At 45.0% G+C, this 17,909-nt stretch overlaps 1 protein-coding gene across 2 annotated transcripts; it reads left to right on the top strand.

The window, feature by feature from the left end:
• The first annotated feature begins 634 nt into the window (after positions 1-634).
• LOC135549530 (transmembrane protein 200A-like) lies at positions 635-16,384 on the top strand. Of its 2 annotated transcripts, none has more exons than XM_064979557.1 (2): positions 635-1,017; positions 12,264-16,384. In XM_064979557.1, exon 2 carries the CDS (start codon positions 12,296-12,298, stop codon positions 13,646-13,648), a length of 1,353 nt encoding a protein of 450 aa, XP_064835629.1. In that variant the 5' UTR covers positions 635-1,017; positions 12,264-12,295; the 3' UTR covers positions 13,649-16,384. The 2 variants fall into 2 exon arrangements, with proteins under 2 accessions (XP_064835629.1, XP_064835630.1); XM_064979558.1 differs by lacking the exon at positions 635-1,017 and adding an exon at positions 1,065-1,486.
• The last annotated feature ends 1,525 nt before the right edge of the window (positions 16,385-17,909 follow it).

Here is a 17,909-nt window from a genome sequence, read left to right as displayed (position 1 = left end):
ATGAATAACTATGGGAATATAATTAATGTCCAAGTTCAACCAATGTTTTAGTTATCACAATTATTAATTGCTGCCATTAAAGCTCATTTGAATGAGTAGAGACGTATATAATTGGTATATGTATCACAGTTTCCCAGGCACATTTAAATACCTATATGATTGTATGGGTGTAGGCCTCTTCTGTTTGTCACTCAACATAATTCCGATTTGTACATGCTTTAAGATAAACTTAGCCTACCATATTCGTCCATGGATGGATGTATGTAGCCTATTTTAAAGGATGTCTGAGACACTAACAGGCTAGCGTACTATTAAAATGGTCGGTTGGTCAGTCAGTCAACAGTACGCATCTCACCTACTAGTTCACGATTAAGTCTAAACTATCCATACCAGCTGCAATCGGCTTTCTCAATACGCTATACTATAGTACTGGTAGTTGTGCATATATTGCTGTATTTATATTATGTTTGTGTCTATTGTCATGTGTTCTTATTACGCACTGCAAAATGAATTGCCCCCGCGGATAATAAAGACTACTCTACTCTAAAGCATGAAGAATGATCCAAAATGCACGCGTATGCATTAAGCAACAACAGCCTACTCAAATGCTCCATTTCTACGGAGGAGCAGTGCGCATCGCACCAGGGTTCGTGAAGGAAAGGAGGCGCCAAGGAAAAGTAGCAGTGGGAATTCGGTCCGTTTTGTGAGGGGGCGGTCGCATGTAGCGTAAATTTTGGTCTAAGGCTTTTGAAAATGCCTATTTCCCTGCAGTAACAAACGACAACGATATAGGCTATAGAAACTTACTGAATAAGAGACGGAGCACATATTAGACTGCGAGCAACAGAACCACGCACATCCTCGATCCTTCCGTTTTGGATTTAAACTACAGGCAAATTAAATTGCTTGACGGATATCACAAAATTATTTAAAGCTATATGAGGGAACAAACCAAACGATACTGTATCGACATGTGTCGGGGGACAATGAATACAACCGAAGAATACGGCATCAAAGGCAAGTAGTCTATAACTTTCCCCCGTAACCTTCAAAGGTTGCCTAGGCTACCACCCAGCCGGTAGTTGAAGTATGATTATTACAACGAGAGCGGCAACTTCAGACAATTGACGTTGAAACGTGGTAGCAGCTTTTTCTGAGAGGTCTGAAGAGAGAAAGATTGTCTTTGCTGAAGTTCCAAGACAAATCAATCACGGTCTGGTTTCCCCTCTCCTATGCCTATTTCAACTGTGGGTTATTTTGGAGATTGTATATTTAGAGGAAATCAAGATGACATTTTCCCGCGGAAACCTTAATCAGTTAATTGATACAGGCAATGTATCAACAGTCAGCACGGAAGGAATTGCAACACTGCTTCATAGTTTCCCCCCCATTCTGCAGCCTGCTATGACGCGACCGACATAGAACCGTTATTTGCCGGGGGGGCGGGAAACGTTTGTAACGTTTTCCCAATATGGGACTTCGAAAGGTATGATATTATACAGGGTAATTGGTCGAATACCATGCAGTTAATTTGGACTGCGTGTAATACCATTTTGCACGAAATATGTGTAGGCTAAGTTATTGATAGGATAAGCAATGCAGGTAAAATATAATAACGGAAAAATATTGCAAGCATGACGCATGCATTTACTCCTACGTAGTATGTGGACCTCTTGCATAGCCAAGGATCTTGGCAACCGTCAAAATAATTGTTTGCCCAGCGTCGTGCACGCCTAGGAACAGGATTGAGAAAAATTAAATTGCCTCAAGGGTATGTCGATTTCCATGGGGAAATAAAACATTGAAGTAAAACCATTAAAACGCAGAAACTGTCACATGACTTGAATTTTGAGAGTAGACTGTCAAATTCAGATTGCCCATGCAAAGGTTCCTTCCTCTCCCTGCTGTAAGTGGCTGTCTTGGGACCGAAGGCACTTAGCTAATTATATAGCCTAATATATCTCATATAGAATTCAAACCCATAGATTGATCTTATTCCAATGTTATGTAGTACTGCTTGTGACTTGATGCCAGTGTTTGGCCATACTCCACATTCCTGACTGGCTAATGGAAGGTGAGGTCTGGTTTTCCTCATTTATAAAGACCATATCAGTGGCCATATGAGCGAGGGAATGATCTTGCCCCAGGAAGCCAGGCAACGAGAGAGAATGATCTTGCTCCGGGCAACTAGAGAGAATGTTCTTGCCCCAGGAAGCTAGGCAACTAGTGAGAATGTTCTTGCCCCAGGAAGCTAGGCAACTAGAGAGAATGTTCTTGCCCCAGGAAGCTAGGCAACTAGTGAGAATGTTCTTGCCCCAGGAAGCTAGGCAACTAGAGAGAATGTTCTTGCCCCAGGAAGCTAGGCAACTAGTGAGAATGTTCTTGCCCCAGGAAGCTAGGCAACTAGTGAGAATGTTCTTGCCCCAGGAAGCTAGGCAACCAGAGAGAATGTTCTTGCGCCAGGAAGCCAGACAACTATTCTTAGAACTATTTAGGAGCAGTACCTGCTGTAATGCTCTCATTTGGACTATAGCTAATGTAATTCAGTATCAGCAGCTTTTAAATATCCAGATCACCAGGATGGGATTCAAACCTACAACCCTCTGGTTAGGACACAGTCTGGTATCCAACCCCTGACGCTGGTCATAGTAGACTCCTTGGTGCTGTACACGGTCAGGTTGTCCAACTGATGTACAACACATTTGACCCAATCATTTTTCTGCACATATATGATTAGGCCCTACACAAGCATTGTGGAAACAATGGCTGTGTAGACATTTTTGTGCCCACAAAGGGTGTTTCTCAATATGCATATTACTGTGCGCGCCACACTCTTATGCTCCTAGTGCATTCTCTTAAGACGTTCTCTTGAGTACGTCTTGAATCGAAATTGCATTCGAGAAGAGCACGGTAGGATGCATTTTGATAAACAGCCAATGTTTGTGTTTTATCACAAAAGCAACAGTTGTATCACAACCATTGTGTCAAATGTGTTGCACATCGGTGTGTTGCACATCGGTGTGTTGCACATCAGTGTGTTGCACAGCCTGAGTGTATATGGGCCTTAGTGGATCATTAAAAGTTGAATCTGATCATCATCATCTTTCTAACTGATCTGAATCTCCTTGCGTCCCAAACGGCTCCCTATTCTCTTTAAAGTGCACTACTTTTGACCAGAGCGTAGGGATTAGGGTGCCATTCAGGACGCTGTTGCTGTCTAAACCAGCCCTGCATCTCCATTGAGGTCAAATAAGCCAAACAAAATCAGGCCGGGATCCAAAGCTGTAAATGACATGCCACAGAGAAGAGAGAACCGTCGCTCTGAGACTCCTGCCAGAGTACAGTTTGTTATTTCAGACCAGTTGAATTGGCCACATCTAGTCGTTCCTCTTCTGGGGGACGTTTTGTTAGTTTTTCTCTTCTCAATGTTGTTCAAACCCAGTGAATACATCAGAGGGCATGGTGTGTGGTCAGGGGCATGGTGGCCACGGGCATGGTGTGTGGTCAGGGGCATGGTGGCCAGGGGCATGGTGTGTGGTCAGGGGCATGGTGTGTGGTCAGGGGCATGGTGGTCAGGGGCATGGTGGTCAGGGGCATGGTGTGTGGCCAGGGGCATGATGTGTGGCCAGGGGCATGGTGTGTGGCCAGGGGCATGGTGTGTGGCCAGGGGCATGGTGTGTGGCCAGGGGCATGGTGGCCAGGGGCATGGTGGCCAGGGGCATGGTGGCCAGGGGCATGGTGGTCAGGGGCATGATGTATGGCCAGGGGCATGGTGTGTGGCCAGGGGCAAGGTGTGTGGCCAGAGGCATGGTGGCCAGGGGCATGGTGTGTGGCCAGAGGCATGGTGGCCAGGGGCATGATGTGTGGTCAGGGGCATGATGTGTGGTCAGGGGCATGGTGGCCAGGGGCATGGTGTGTGGCCAGAGGCATGGTGGCCAGGGGCATGGTGGCCAGGGGCATGGTGTGTGGCCAGGGGCATGGTGGTCAGGAGCATGGTGGCCAGGGGCATGGTGTGTGGCCAGGGGCATGGTGGCCAGGGGCATGGTGTGTGGTCAGGGGCATGGTGTGTGGTCAGGGGCATGGTGGTCAGGGGCATGGTGGTCAGGCATTCATATGTTTAGTTGAATAATGATGAAAACATTTACATTCCAGATTCCACTCCCGAGCATTCCACTCCCGAGCATTCCACCCCCGAGCATTCCACTCCCGAGCATTCCACTCCCGAGCATTCCACTCCCGAGCATTCCACTCCCGAGCATTCCACTCCCGAGCATTCCACCCCCGAGCATTCCACCCCCGAGCATTCCACTCCCGAGCATTCCACTCCCGAGCATTCCACTCCCGAGCATTCCACTCCCGAGCATTCCACTCTCGAGCATTCCACTCCCGATCATTCCACTGTGCTTGACTCTCTCTTAAAATCAGTGATGACAGGCTGGGGGTTACGTAGTTCAGACAATGAGACACTTTAAAAGCAGTGCATAAGTCACCTTCATTTAGAGTAGAAAACAACCACCAGTGGTGCTTTCTGAGCAAAAATACAACCATGAACTCTGAGTTTCTGTGAAAAAAAAAACCCTATTGACATTTGATCAGATGGCTTTATTGCCCTGTACTGTTTCCCTTTCACATATATAGTTGAAGTCGGAAGTTTACATACACTTAGGTTGGAGTCATTAAAACTCGTTTTTCAACCCCTCCACAAATTTCTTGTTAACAAACAATAGTTTTAGCAAGTCGGTTTGTGCATGACAGTCATTTTTCCAGAAATTGTTTACAGACAGATTATTTCATTGTATCACAATTCCAGTGGGTCAGAAGTTTACATACACTCAGTTGACTGTGCCTTTTAAACAGCTTGGAAAATTCCAGAAAATTATGTCATAGCTTTAGAAGCTTCTGATAGGCTAATTGACATCATTTGAGTCAATTGGAGGTATACCTGTGGATATATTTCAAGACCTACCTTGAAACTCAGTGCCTCTTTGCTTGACAATCATGTGAAAATCCCCCCAAAAATCTGCCAAAAGATTGTAGACCACCACAAGTCTGGTTCATCCTTGGGAGCAATTTCCAAATGTCCGAAGGTGCCACGTTCATCTGTACAAACAATAGTACGCAAGTATAAACACCATGGGACCACACAGCCGTCATACCGCTCAGGAGGAGACGTGTTCTGTCTCCTAGAGATGAACGTACTTTGGTGCAAAAAGTGCAAATCAATCCCAGAACAACAGCAAAGGACCTTGTGAAGATGCTGGAGGAAACAGGTACGAAAGTATCTATATCCACAGTAAAACGAGTCCGATATCGACATAACCTGAAAGGCCACTCAGCAAGGAAGAAGCCACTGCTCCAAAACCGCCATAAAAAAGCAAGACTACGGTTTGCAACTGCACATGGGGACAAAGAACGTACTTTTTGGAGAAATGTCCTCTGGTCTGATGAAACAAAAATAGAACTGTTTGGCCATAATGACCATCGTTATGTTTGGAGGAAAAAGGGGGAGTCTTGCAAGCCTAAGAACATCATCCCAAATGTGAAGCACGGGGATGGCAGCATCATTTTGTGGGGGAGCTTTGCTGCAGGAGGGACTCGTGAGGAAGGACAATTCTGGATTTATTGAAACAACATCTCAAGACATCAGTCAGGAAGTTAAAGCTTGGTCGCAAATGGGTCTTCCAAATGAACATTGACCCCAAGCATAGTTCCAATTTAAAGGCAATGCTACCAAATACTAATTGAGTGTATGTAAACTTCTGACCCACCGGGAATGTGATGAAAGAAATAAAAGCTGAAATAAATAATTCTCTACTATTATTCTGACATTTAACATTCTTAAAATAACGTGGTGATCCTAACTGACCTAAAACAGGGCATTGTTACTGGGATTAAATGTCAGGAATTGTGAAAACTGAGTTTAAATGTATTTGGTTAAGGTGTATGTAAACTTCCGACTTCAACTGTACACATACAGTACCAGTCAAAAGTTTGGACACACCTACTCAAAGGTTTTTCTTTATTTTTTTTATTTTTTTTCTACATTGTAGAGTAATATTGAAGCCATCAACCATGAAATAACATATGGAATCATGTGGTAACAAAAAAAGTGTTAAACAAATCAAAATGTATTTTATATTTTAAATTCTTCAAAGGAGCCACCCTTTACCTTGATAACAGCTTTGCACACTCTTGGCATTCTCTCAACCAACTTCACCTGGAATGCTTTTCCAACAGTCTTGAAGGAGTTCCCACATATGCTGAGCACTTGATGGCTGCTTTTCCTTCACTCTACAGTCCAACTCATTCCAAACCATCTCAATTGGGTTGAGGTCGGGAGATTGTGGAGGCCAGGTCATCAGATGCAGCACCCCATCACTCACCTTCTTGGTCAAATAGCCCTTACACAGCTTGGAGGTGTGTTGGGTCATTTGTCCTGTTGAAAAATAAATGATAGTCTCACTAAGTGCAAACCATACGGGATGGCGTATCATTGCAGAATGTTTCTTCTTATTGGTTTTCTTTAGTAGTGGTTTCTTTGCAGCAATTCGACCATGAAGGCCTGATTTATGCAGTCTCCTCTGAACAGTTGAGGTTGAAATGTGTCTGTTACTCGAACTCTGTGAAGCATTTATTTGGTCTGCAATCTGAGGAGCAGTTAACTCTAATGAACTTATCCTCTGCAGCAGAGGAAGCTCTTCCTTTCTTGTGGCGGTCCTCATGAGAGCCAGTTTCATCATAGCGATTGATGTTTTTTGCGAAGTTGTATACAACAGCCAATTCCAGGACATAGACATGTCTTATATGGGCAGAAAACTTAAATTCTTGTTAATCTAACCGCAGTGTCACATTTACAGTAGCTATTACAACAACAAAAAATACCATGCTATTGTTTGAGGATAGTGCACTACAACAAAACACATCACGGCAGCTGGTTTGATGCATTCACCTCTGAAGGTAAATAATGTACTTACATTCAGTAATCTTGCTCTGATTTTGTCATCCAGCCATCTAGATGTGTGAAGGTTAGTGACTTTTTTGTAGGGAAGCTAATGATCTATCATGTATGACATTCCTGGTAGTGTGTAAACTTACATTTTTTAATACCATAGCATTTTTGTATGTTCTCTATAGTTATGTACTTGAAAATGTTTAAATTTACCAATTCGGTACATTTGTGCAAACTCCTGTCAGACTTGATACAAAATGTTGTGTAGTGATGTAATTCTTCACTGGATCAGTCTGAAACTTTGCACACACACTGCTGCCATCTTGTGGACAACATCTAAATTACACCTAAAATCCTATCTCAATGTATGGCCTTTTCTTGCATTTCATCGATGAAAAAAAGAGAACGCATGTTTTTTTTTTGTATTATCTATTACCAGATTTAATGTGTTATATTCTCCTACATTAATTTCACATTTCCACAAACTTCAGTGTTTCTTTTCAAATGGTATCAATAATATCTATATTCTTGCTTCAGGTCCTGAGCTACAGGCAGTTAGATTTGGGTATGTCAGTTTAGGCGAACATTTAAAAAAGGGTCCGATCCTTAAGAAGTTTTGATTAAATTAAAATGAATGATGGACTGTCGTTTCTCTTGCTTATTTGAGCTGTTCTTGCCATAGTAGGGACTTGGTCTTATACCACCCCTAGCTTGTCACAATACAACTGATTGGCTCAAACGCATTAAGAAGGAAAGAAATTCCACAAATTAACTTTGAAGAATCTCAAATATAAATTATATTTGTATTGTTTAATAGTTTTTTTTTGGTTACCACATGATTCCATGTGTTATTTCATAGTTTTGATGTCTTTGTTATTATTCTACAATGTAGAAAATATTGCAAATGAAGAAAAACCCTTGAATGAGTTGGTGTGTCCAAACTTTTGACTGGTACTGTACACTATATATACAAACGTATGTGAACACCCCTTCAAGTGAGTGGATTTGGCTATTTCAACCACACCCGTTGCTGACTGGTGTATTAAATCGAGCACACAGCCATGCAATCTTCATATAAAAACACTGGCAGTAAACTGGCCTTACTGAAGAGCTCAGTGACTTTCAACCAGGCACCGTCATAGGATGCCACCTTTCCAACAACTCAGTTTGTCAAATTTCTGCCCTGCTAGAGCTGCCCCGGTCAAAGTGCTGTTAATGTAAAGTGGAAACGTCTAAGAGCAACAACGGCTCAGCCGCAAAGTGGTAGGCCACACAAGCTCACATAACAGGACCGCCGAGTGCTGAAGCGCATAGAGCGTAAAAATCGTCTGTCCTCGGTTGCAACACTCACTACCGAGTTCTAAACTTCCTCTGGAAGAAACGTCAGGCCAATAACTGTTTGTTCATGATATGGTTTTCCATGGCCGAGCAGCTGCACACACAAGCCTAAGATCACCATGCTCAATGCCAAGTATTGGCTGGAGGGATGTAAAGCTTGCCGCCATTGGACTCTGGAGCAGTGGAAACGCGTTCTCTGGAGTGATGAATCACGCTATACCATCTGGGTTAGCAGATGCCAGGAGAACGCTACTTGCCCGAGTGCATAGTGTCAACGGTAAAGTTTGGTGGAAGAGGAATAATGTCTGGGGCTGTATTTCATGGTTCAGGCTTGGCCCCTTAGTTCCCATGAAGGGAAATCTTAATGCTACAGCATACAATGACGTTCTTATTCTGTGCTTCCAACTTTGTGGCAACAGTTTGGGGAAGGCCCTTTCCTGTTTCAGCATGACAATGCCCCTGTGCACAAAGCGAGGTCCATACAGAAATGAGTTGTCGAGATCGGTGTGGAAGAACTTAACTGGCCTACAGAGAGCCCTGAACTCAACCCCATCAAACACCTTTGGGATGAATTGGAACGCCAACTGCAAGCAAGGCCTAATCGCTCAACATCAGTGCCCGAACTCACTAATGCTCTTGTGCCTGAATGGAAGCAAGTCAAGCGATGTTCCAACATCAAGTGGAAAGCCTTCCCAGAAGAGTGGAGGCTGTTATAGCGGCGATGTTCCAACATCTAGTAGAAAGCCTTCCCAGAAGAGTGGAGGCTGTTATAGCGGCAATGTTCCAACATCTAGTAGAAAGCCTTCCCAGAAGAGTGGAGGCTGTTATAGCAGCAATGTTCCAACATCTAGTAGAAAGCCTTCCCAGAAGAGTGGAGGCTGTTATAGCAGCAATGTTCCAACATCTAGTGGAAAACCTTCCCAGAAGAGTGGAGGCTGTTATAGCAGCAATGTTCCAACATCTAGTGGAAAGCCTTACCAGAAGAGTGGAGGCTGTTATAGCAGCAAAGGGGGGGGCCAACTCCATATTAATGCCCATGATTTTGGAATGAGATGTTCGACTAGCAGATGTCCACATACCTTTGGTCATGTAGTGTATACTGCATGCATAAAGAAGTCCAATGGGAGACCAGTATGGAGCCCATGAAGTTGGGCCGTGTTCCATAATTCATTCTAAACCTTATCTAAAGGGCTTTGGATGAACTCAAGCCAAACGATGAGTCCCGTGGCCGCCATCTGTCTGTCTGTGTATGCATATTTACCAAACAGCGAAGAAGAAGACATGCCTTAGCCTTTAAAGAAAGACCGCTAAATTAAAAGCTCACATTCATTTGTCTAAATATGTGATGTTTTGTGTAGTGAAGAAGATAATACTTCCTGTTTTTCTCTTGCTTGTGTGTCATCTGGAGTGAGTCTTCTTGTTTTTCTCTTGCTTGTGTGTCATCTGGAGTGAGTCTTCTTGTTTTTCTCTTTCTTGTGTGTCATCTGGAGTGAGTCTTCTTGTTTTTCTCTTGCTTGTGTGTCATCTGGAGTGAGTCTTCTTGTTTTTCTCTTGCTTGTGTGTCATCTGGAGTGAGTCTTCTTGTTTTTCTCTTTCTTGTGTGTCATCTGGAGTGAGTCTTCTTGTTTTTCTCTTTCTTGTGTGTCATCTTGAGTGAGTCTTCTTGTTTTTCTCTTGCTTGTGTGTCATCTGGAGTGAGTCTTCTTGTTTTTCCCTTGCTTGTGTGTCATCTTGAGTGAGTCTTCTTGTTTTTCTCTTGCTTGTGTGTCATCTGGAGTGAGTCTTCTTGTTTTTCTCTTGCTTGTGTGTCATCTTGAGTGAGTCTTCTTGTTTTTCTCTTGCTTGTGTGTCATCTGGAGTGAGTCTTCTTGTTTTTCTCTTTCTTGTGTGTCATCTGGAGTGAGTCTTCCTGTTTTTCTCTTGCTTGTGTGTCATCTTGAGTGAGTCTGTCATGTCTTGTTATGTCTGTTCCTGTCCTTTCTCTTCACTGTCTCTCTCTGCTGGTCTTTTTAGGTTACCTTCTCTGTCTCTCATTCTTCAGCTGTTCTACATCTCCCCTAACTAGCTCATTCACTCCTTCCCACCTGTTCTCTCTTCCCCCTCTGATTAGGTCTCTATTTCTCTCTCTGTTCCTGCTACTTTCAGTGTCTGATTCTTGTTTGTGTTTTTGATGCCAGAAGCAAGCTGTCGTCCCGTTTGCTTCCACCTTGTCCTATCCTGTCGGAGTCTGCCTGGCAGGTGCATCCTGCATTATTCTAACGTTCTTTTTGTTCCATTGACTACGTTGGAAGAGGATTTATGCCATTCCTGTTTTTCATTAAAGAACTCTGTTTTCTGTTAAAACCGCTTTTGGGTCTTCACTCAAGTACATAACAGAGTCTTCTTGTTTTTCTCTTGCTTGTGTGTCATCTTGAGTGAGTCTTCTTGTTTTTCTCTTTCTTGTGTGTCATCTGGAGTGAGTCTTCTTGTTTTTCTCTTTCTTGTGTGTCATCTGGAGTGAGTCTTCTTGTTTTTCTCTTTCTTGTGTGTCATCTTGAGTGAGTCTTCCTGTTTTTCTCTTGCTTGTGTGTCATCTGGAGTGAGTCTTCTTGTTTTTCTCTTTCTTGTGTGTCATCTGGAGTGAGTCTTCTTGTTTTTCTCTTTGTCATTTGGAGCGAGACTTCAGGCTCCATTTGATAGTGGACGGGACATATTGATGGTGTGTGAAAAAATAATCAAACTTGGACATTTTCTGTGTTAAAGTGCTGTCATCAGATCAGTTTGGTCTAAGGGTTTTAAGGGGATTGTTGCTTAGCAGCTTAATTGCAGTCATGTATTTGTTACAGTTTTTCCATTTCACCTCGCCCTGTTTATGGTCTTGTGGGAACTCACCCTGTTTATGGTCTTGTGGGAACTCACCCTGTTTATGGTCTTGTGGGAACTAGACCTGTTTATGGTCATGTGGGAACTCACCCTGTTTATGGTCATGTGGGAACTCACCCTGTTTATGGTCATGTGGGAACTCACCCTGTTTATGGTCTTGTGGGAACTAGACCTGTTTATGGTCATGTGGGAACTCGCCCTGTTTATGGTCTTGTGGGAACTCACCCTGTTTATGGTCATGTGGGAACTCACCCTGTTTATGGTCATGTGGGAACTCACCCTGTTTATGGTCTTGTGGGAACTCACCCTGTTTATGGTCTTGTGGGAACTCACCCTGTTTATGGTCTTGTGGGAACTAGACCTGTTTATGGTCATGTGGGAACTCGCCCTGTTTATGGTCATGTGGGAACTCACCCTGTTTATGGTCTTGTGGGAACTCACCCTGTTTATGGTCATGTGGGAACTCACCCTGTTTATGGTCATGTGGGAACTCACCCTGTTTATGGTCATGTGGGAACTCAAGTGGAACGCCACGTGTGAGTTTTTGTAGCATTTGAATTTAGAAGCTCGCCACCGATATGGTTTGGAACAGTTTGTTAGAGGAGTACGCTATAACTTGAATGGTCTTCTGTGAACATCAACATTAAAAAAAAATTAAAATTACGAAAAATGTAATAAACTGATTTTTTTAATACATTTCCAAAGCCCAAAGACTAAAAAACATTCACAATATACCTTTTAGTATCTATATTTCAAAAGGGAAACATTTGGTTGTGTCACATATCAAAACCCTGAGAGCCAGAAGCTATTTTTTTTTACAACAGAGCAAAAAAGTATCATCACTATGAAAGCGAGAACATATTAAATTAATTTTAAGAGGCTTAGAGTTCAATGTTCACAGGATAAGGATGTGTTGTCACATCAGTCAAGTCAAGAAGTTGATTTAAAGTGGGCTCACAACCCACTTCAGAAGATTTTAAAAAAAGAGGAAGAAAACAAAAGTAGAAAAAAAACGTAGTGGGGGAAAAAGGTGAACAATATCAACAACAGTAGAACAAAATGGATAGTCCATAATTAATGTGTCTTCCTAACCCTTGAACCCCCCCTTCCACAGTGTTCCGATAGGGCACTGGACCGAGCCGCACCATGAAGACCCAGAAGGCCGGGGACCCCGGGGGCCAGACACCAAGCTCTCCTTCCCCACGCCAACGGATGTCTGGTTTCAGCCTGCGGGGTCGGAAGAAGGAGGGCCTGATCCGTGGCGAGCTGCGCATCCACTCCATGCCAGGAGCCTTCCTGGTGCTGGGGGTCATCGTGGTGGTGGTGGGCACGGCCCTGGCAGTGGCTGGGTACTGGCCCTACCGGACCCAGCGTTCCCAGCTGCTAGGAGTTGGACAACAAGGCTCTGGTTCTGTAGACGGGGAAGGAGGAGTTAGAGGTGGGGGTGTCTCTGAACCCCAGTCATCCGGTTGGAACCTGGGGGCTAAGAGCCTCATGACCACGGCCAGTCTGATCCACAATGAGCGGATGAAGCTCCTGGGACCAGTCATCATGGGCGTGGGGCTGTTCATCCTCATCTGTGCCAACACGGTGCTGTACGAGAACCGCGACAGAGAGACCCAGATGCTGCTGGCCCAGATGCAGAGCGTCATCTGTTCGGTGTCGGCGGCCGTGCCCTCGGCCGACCTCTCAGACATGGCAGCAGCCAACTCCATGGCCAGACACTACCAGTGGGTGAGCAGTCTGCCTGCCACCCACCTTAACATCCTCTATCTGCAGCAGCTGGCCAGCTCAGAGCCCCTGCTGCAGACGACCAGAGACAGCAGAGAGGAGGAGGAGATGGCAACTGACTGTATGTACCAGCAGGCCACCGTACAGACGGAGGCTCTACACCACCAGGACTCAGCCTCTACCCCTTCCCTCCACTCCTCCCACTCCAACTCATGCAACTCCAGCAAGATGGGCTTCAACACGGGGAGGGACGGTGGTGGTGGTGGTGGGCCAAGGGTAGGGGGCTTCAGCCCGGACCCCCAGCCCGCTCACCTCTTTAAGCTCAACAACTGTCTGGTGTCAGCCAGCTCCCTGTCCACTCTGGGAGGGGATGACTGGGAGAGGTCGGAGGTCACAGCCACGCTGCCCAGGCGCTCCCACAGTCTGAGCTACAGGACTAACCCAGGCCCTCATGGGCCCCAGACTGTAAAATGCCAACAGGAAGGGGCCATACGACCGTGGGGACCTGGGGCAGACCCAGAGGGAGTGCGGAGGGAGCCCAGCTCAGACGTGTATGTGAACATGGTTGGGTGTGGAGGTGTGGAGCCCCCGGAGCTCACCCCCGTAGAGGAGCAGAGGCACCGCAGCTGGCCCCGGTTAGACCTGGGCTGTGCCCGCAGGTACCTGAAGCTGGACAATAAGGAGGACTCGGTGGACAGACTGCTAGACCAGTTGGAGCAGCAGTGTTCTCAGTGGGATAACAGTTTCGGCTCAGGGCCTTTCCAGTGAGAGCCAGTAAAGGTCCCATATCTCAATAAGGCCCCATATCAGGGTCCTCTGTCAGTTTTTTAAAAGCAGCTTATGAAGAAAGATCCTCATGGATGCTGATATATCCACAACTAGGAGTAGGAGCTTTTTTTCCATTGGATCATAACTGCACTGTTTTCACTGACTCCTGAAACCGGGAAGGGAGGCTATAACAGAAACCGCTCAAGTGAAATCCAGTTGATGTAGGAAGCTGATTTCCTCTCTTGGGATACACAGTACAGTGTTGAGCGGCTTCCAAATCTGAAGATACGAACCTTTAGAGACCTTGTTTCTCGGACTTCCCGTGGCGTGGATATAGAAACACAAGTGTTGGAGGACTGCAGATGAATTGGATAAGCTTGGCAGACATCATTATTTAAGAGGGGAACAATACACATACTGTCAAATATGAGTTTGAAAGATTTGCCAGTCTGTTTACTGGGTGGCAGTTAGGCTTGGCACTTGGTAGTAATGTGGACGAATCCATTTGTCTTTCATTGCCAAAGCGTTGCTTGTGTTCAGGACACAGCAAAAGCACATCCGAATGTGGGAGGTAGAACCACATTCTAATGAGGGACCGTCTACACTTTGCAATCAATTTAAAAACCAAACAACTGTAACCTGGTGAGCGCAAGATGTGCTAATGACAACAGCTCGTCAAATAAAATATATGTCCGTAGGAGACCAAAACAGGTGCATGATGACAGAGATGTCATGTGTAATCTATATCTACATAGTTATGCAGAATAATGGTTGTGTATTGACTGTGTATCAGAACGAGAGAGAGTCAATAATAGGTTGGTTAACACATTATTTAAATGGTACGTACATAAGGACTTCATAACACATGAATAAACAGTACATAAGCATTTATTAAGTATTATGTATGGCTTATGCATGTGTAATAAATCCCTTATGTAGGTACCCTTCAACTACTATGTTGTCCGTTTACTGTAGTTCTATTGGTTATTACCGAGGCTGTGTACCAAATGACACCCTACTTCCTATATAGTACACTACTTTAGACCAGCACTCATAGGGCTCAAAAGTAGTGTTCTGTATAGGGCAGGGGTTTCCATCCCTGTTCCTGGAGAGAGACCCTGCTGTAGGTTTTAACTCCAACCCTGTTCCTGGAGAGAGACCCTGCTGTAGGTTTTAACTCCAACCCTGTTCCTGGAGAGAGACCCTGCTGTAGGTTTAAACTCCAACCCTGTTCCTGGAGAGATACCCTCCTGTAGGTTTAAACACCAACCCTGTTCCTGGAGAGAGACCCTCCTGTAGGTTTAAACACCAACCCTTTTCCTGGAGAGAGACCCTGCTGTAGGTTTTAACTCCAACCCTGTTCCTGGAGAGAGACCCTGCTGTAGGTTTAAACACCATCCCTGTTCCTGGAGAGAGACCCTGCTGTAGGTTTAAACACCATCCCTGTTCCTGGAGAGATACCCTCCTATAGGTTTAAACTCCAACCCTGTTCCTGGAGAGATACCCTCCAGTAGGTTTTAACTCCAACCCTGTTCCTGGAGAGATACCCTCCTATAGGTTTAAACTCCATCCCTGTTCCTGGAGAGAGACCCTGCTGTAGGTTTAAACACCATCCCTGTTCCTGGAGAGATACCCTCCTATAGGTTTAAACTCCATCCCTGTTCCTGGAGAGAGACCCTGCTGTAGGTTTAAACTCCAACCCTGTTCCTGGAGAGATACCCTCCTGTAGGTTTAAACACCAACCCTGTTCCTGGAGAGATACCCTCCTGTAGGTTTTTAGGGAATAGGGTGCTATTTGAGACTCAACCCCAGAATGACTTAATGTAAATGTAAATGTAACCAAAGGTGAGGAAACCCTTCCCTTCCTCATGTCTACCATCCTGTTGATTTGTCTCTCTGCCTCATCTCAGAGTGCATCTTGTGTTTGTCCCAAAATGGCACCAAACTCCCTACAGAAGTAGTGTACTGCTTTTGACCAGGGCTCATAGGGCTCTGGTTAAAAGTAGTGTTCAATATAGGGAATAGGGTGCCATTTGGGATGCAGATTTAGTGTTTACAAGGAGGGGTCAAGCCTTCCGCCGTCCAATACAGGTGAGGGAATGGAGGACAGACCAGTCAGTGTCGACGCTGTCTGTCTCTGATTTAATGGAATGAAATGGTCAGTGTTTTTGCATGCAGTTGGGGTGTGTGGGGCTACGTGATTAAGAAATGTTTGGTTCACTAGAGAACAAGATCCCCCCCCCACACACACACACACACACACACTGGCTGATGTGGAGAGAAGACTCCACTGTGTTTGCAATGCCACAGTCTCTCTCTTTCTCTCTCTTGTCAGTGTTGCCTGTTTTGTATGGCATGTCAGTGTGACAATATGTGTTCTAAATGTACAGTATTAACAAGCAATATCAGTAGGTCTGCCAGAACAATTATTGTCTGTGTCTGGCCCTGTAGACCCACATACCAAGGCAAAGCTTTAAAAAAAAAAAAAAATGGAGAAAAAAAATCCTTGTGTTTCATTTGTTCAACTTGGGGTATTTATGTGGCATCACTATTTATGTGCTCAACACTGATGACGCTATTCCTCACCAGACAGGGGCTATGCGCTCATTGTTCCTCCCAGGTCGAGGATGTAAACCTGGGATGAGACGCAACGGGCCTCCTAGCTGTCCCCAGGCCGGTCCACACAACCCCGCAGCCAATCAGCAGGCTTTTACCACTCCACAACGGATTCAAATGAGACAAAGGAATGGAAGTCCGAACAACATTTTTGGGGATCTCTCGTATCACAATCGACTTTCTCCACTACTATTACTGTAATCTGTGCTAAAGACTTTGACTGAGGACATCCTCAGAGTTAGATAACAGTCACCTATATTTACAAAACCACAAGTTCCTCCTCTGTGTAGATCGGCTCTCACATCATGGCTTCCTGTTGGAGCAGTCCTCCTGAGGGGGGGGGGGGAGGAAGGAGAAATTCCCAAGCCATAATTATTCTAAGCAGCGCTCCTCTACCAGGCCAGCCCCCCCCCCCCCCCCCCCATTTATTAGATTTTATGGTTCCTTCCGGGCAGGTATGCAGTCTCTCGTGATCTTTTCTCATTTAATTGGTTGTTTACAAGATGGCTTCTGAGATTCTATCAGCTCGTAAAGCTAGCAGGCAAGACCCAGGGCCCTCTCCTGCCAAAATCACAAGGAGGTGGAGGATTACATATGTGGGAGAGGGTCGGGGGGCATATGGGGGTGAGAGTTACATCACCAAAAAGCCAATGGCAATTGTGTTGGCCCACTTTCCACGTTCTGTTTATCTGCTCAGCTATCTGTCACTCCAGTTGGAAGGATTTATGTTCGGGGCGATGCCAGTGAGAATATTGTGAAACGTCCAGAAGATGATTTGTCTGGTGAAGATGTATATAAATGGTCTTCCATTGGCAGAAGGTGCTGCCACATTACTACCTCTGATGCATTAGCATCTGGCAAGCAGAGATTAACCAGCATACGTCCAAAATGGCACCCTATTCCCTATATAGCACACTACTTTAGACCAGAGCCCTATTCCCTATATAGTGCACTACTTTAGACCAGAGCCCTATATAGTCCACTACTATAGACCAGAGCCCTATTCCCTATATAGCGCACTACTATAGACCAGAGCCCTATTCCCTATATAGCACACTACTTTAGACCAGAGCCCTATTCCCTATATAGCACACTACTTTAGACCAGAGCCCTATTCCCTATATAGTGCACTACTTTAGACCAGAGCCCTATTCCTTATATAGTCCACTACTATAGACCATAGCCCTATTCCCTATATAGTGCTAGAATGCACTTGTTTTGACAAGGGCCCATATGGCTCTGGTCAAAAGTAGTGCACTATGTAGGGATTAGGGTGCCATTTGGGACGCACTCCCAAGTCTCTGGCCATCTGCAGTCAACATGATGTCAGGGGTTAAAGGTCAAGAGCAATCTGAGGCATCGGTCTTATCACCTTTTCAGCTGATTAGATGATGCTACTTAAAATGCTCTCCAAAGTCCTGTCTTTCTCTCGTTAGTATTATCTAGTTATCATGTTAGACCAAACTACAGCAACTTATGTAACCCTGTGGGTGATCAGGGTTTTGTGATTTAGAAAGAAAGCAGAAATGTGTGGAGGAGTACTTAGAAAGATGGCTGAAATGTTGTAGAGTTGTATTCTGTTGGAATAATCAGTCACTCGAGTACAGACTCAGCCATAACTCGGTATTAACTCAGCTATAACTCG

This window comes from Oncorhynchus masou, chromosome 12, assembly GCF_036934945.1.
Source record: "Oncorhynchus masou masou isolate Uvic2021 chromosome 12, UVic_Omas_1.1, whole genome shotgun sequence".
NCBI lineage: Eukaryota > Metazoa > Chordata > Actinopteri > Salmoniformes > Salmonidae > Oncorhynchus > Oncorhynchus masou.
Note: the sequence above shows the minus strand (reverse complement) of the source record. Positions and strands in the feature narration are given on the sequence as shown.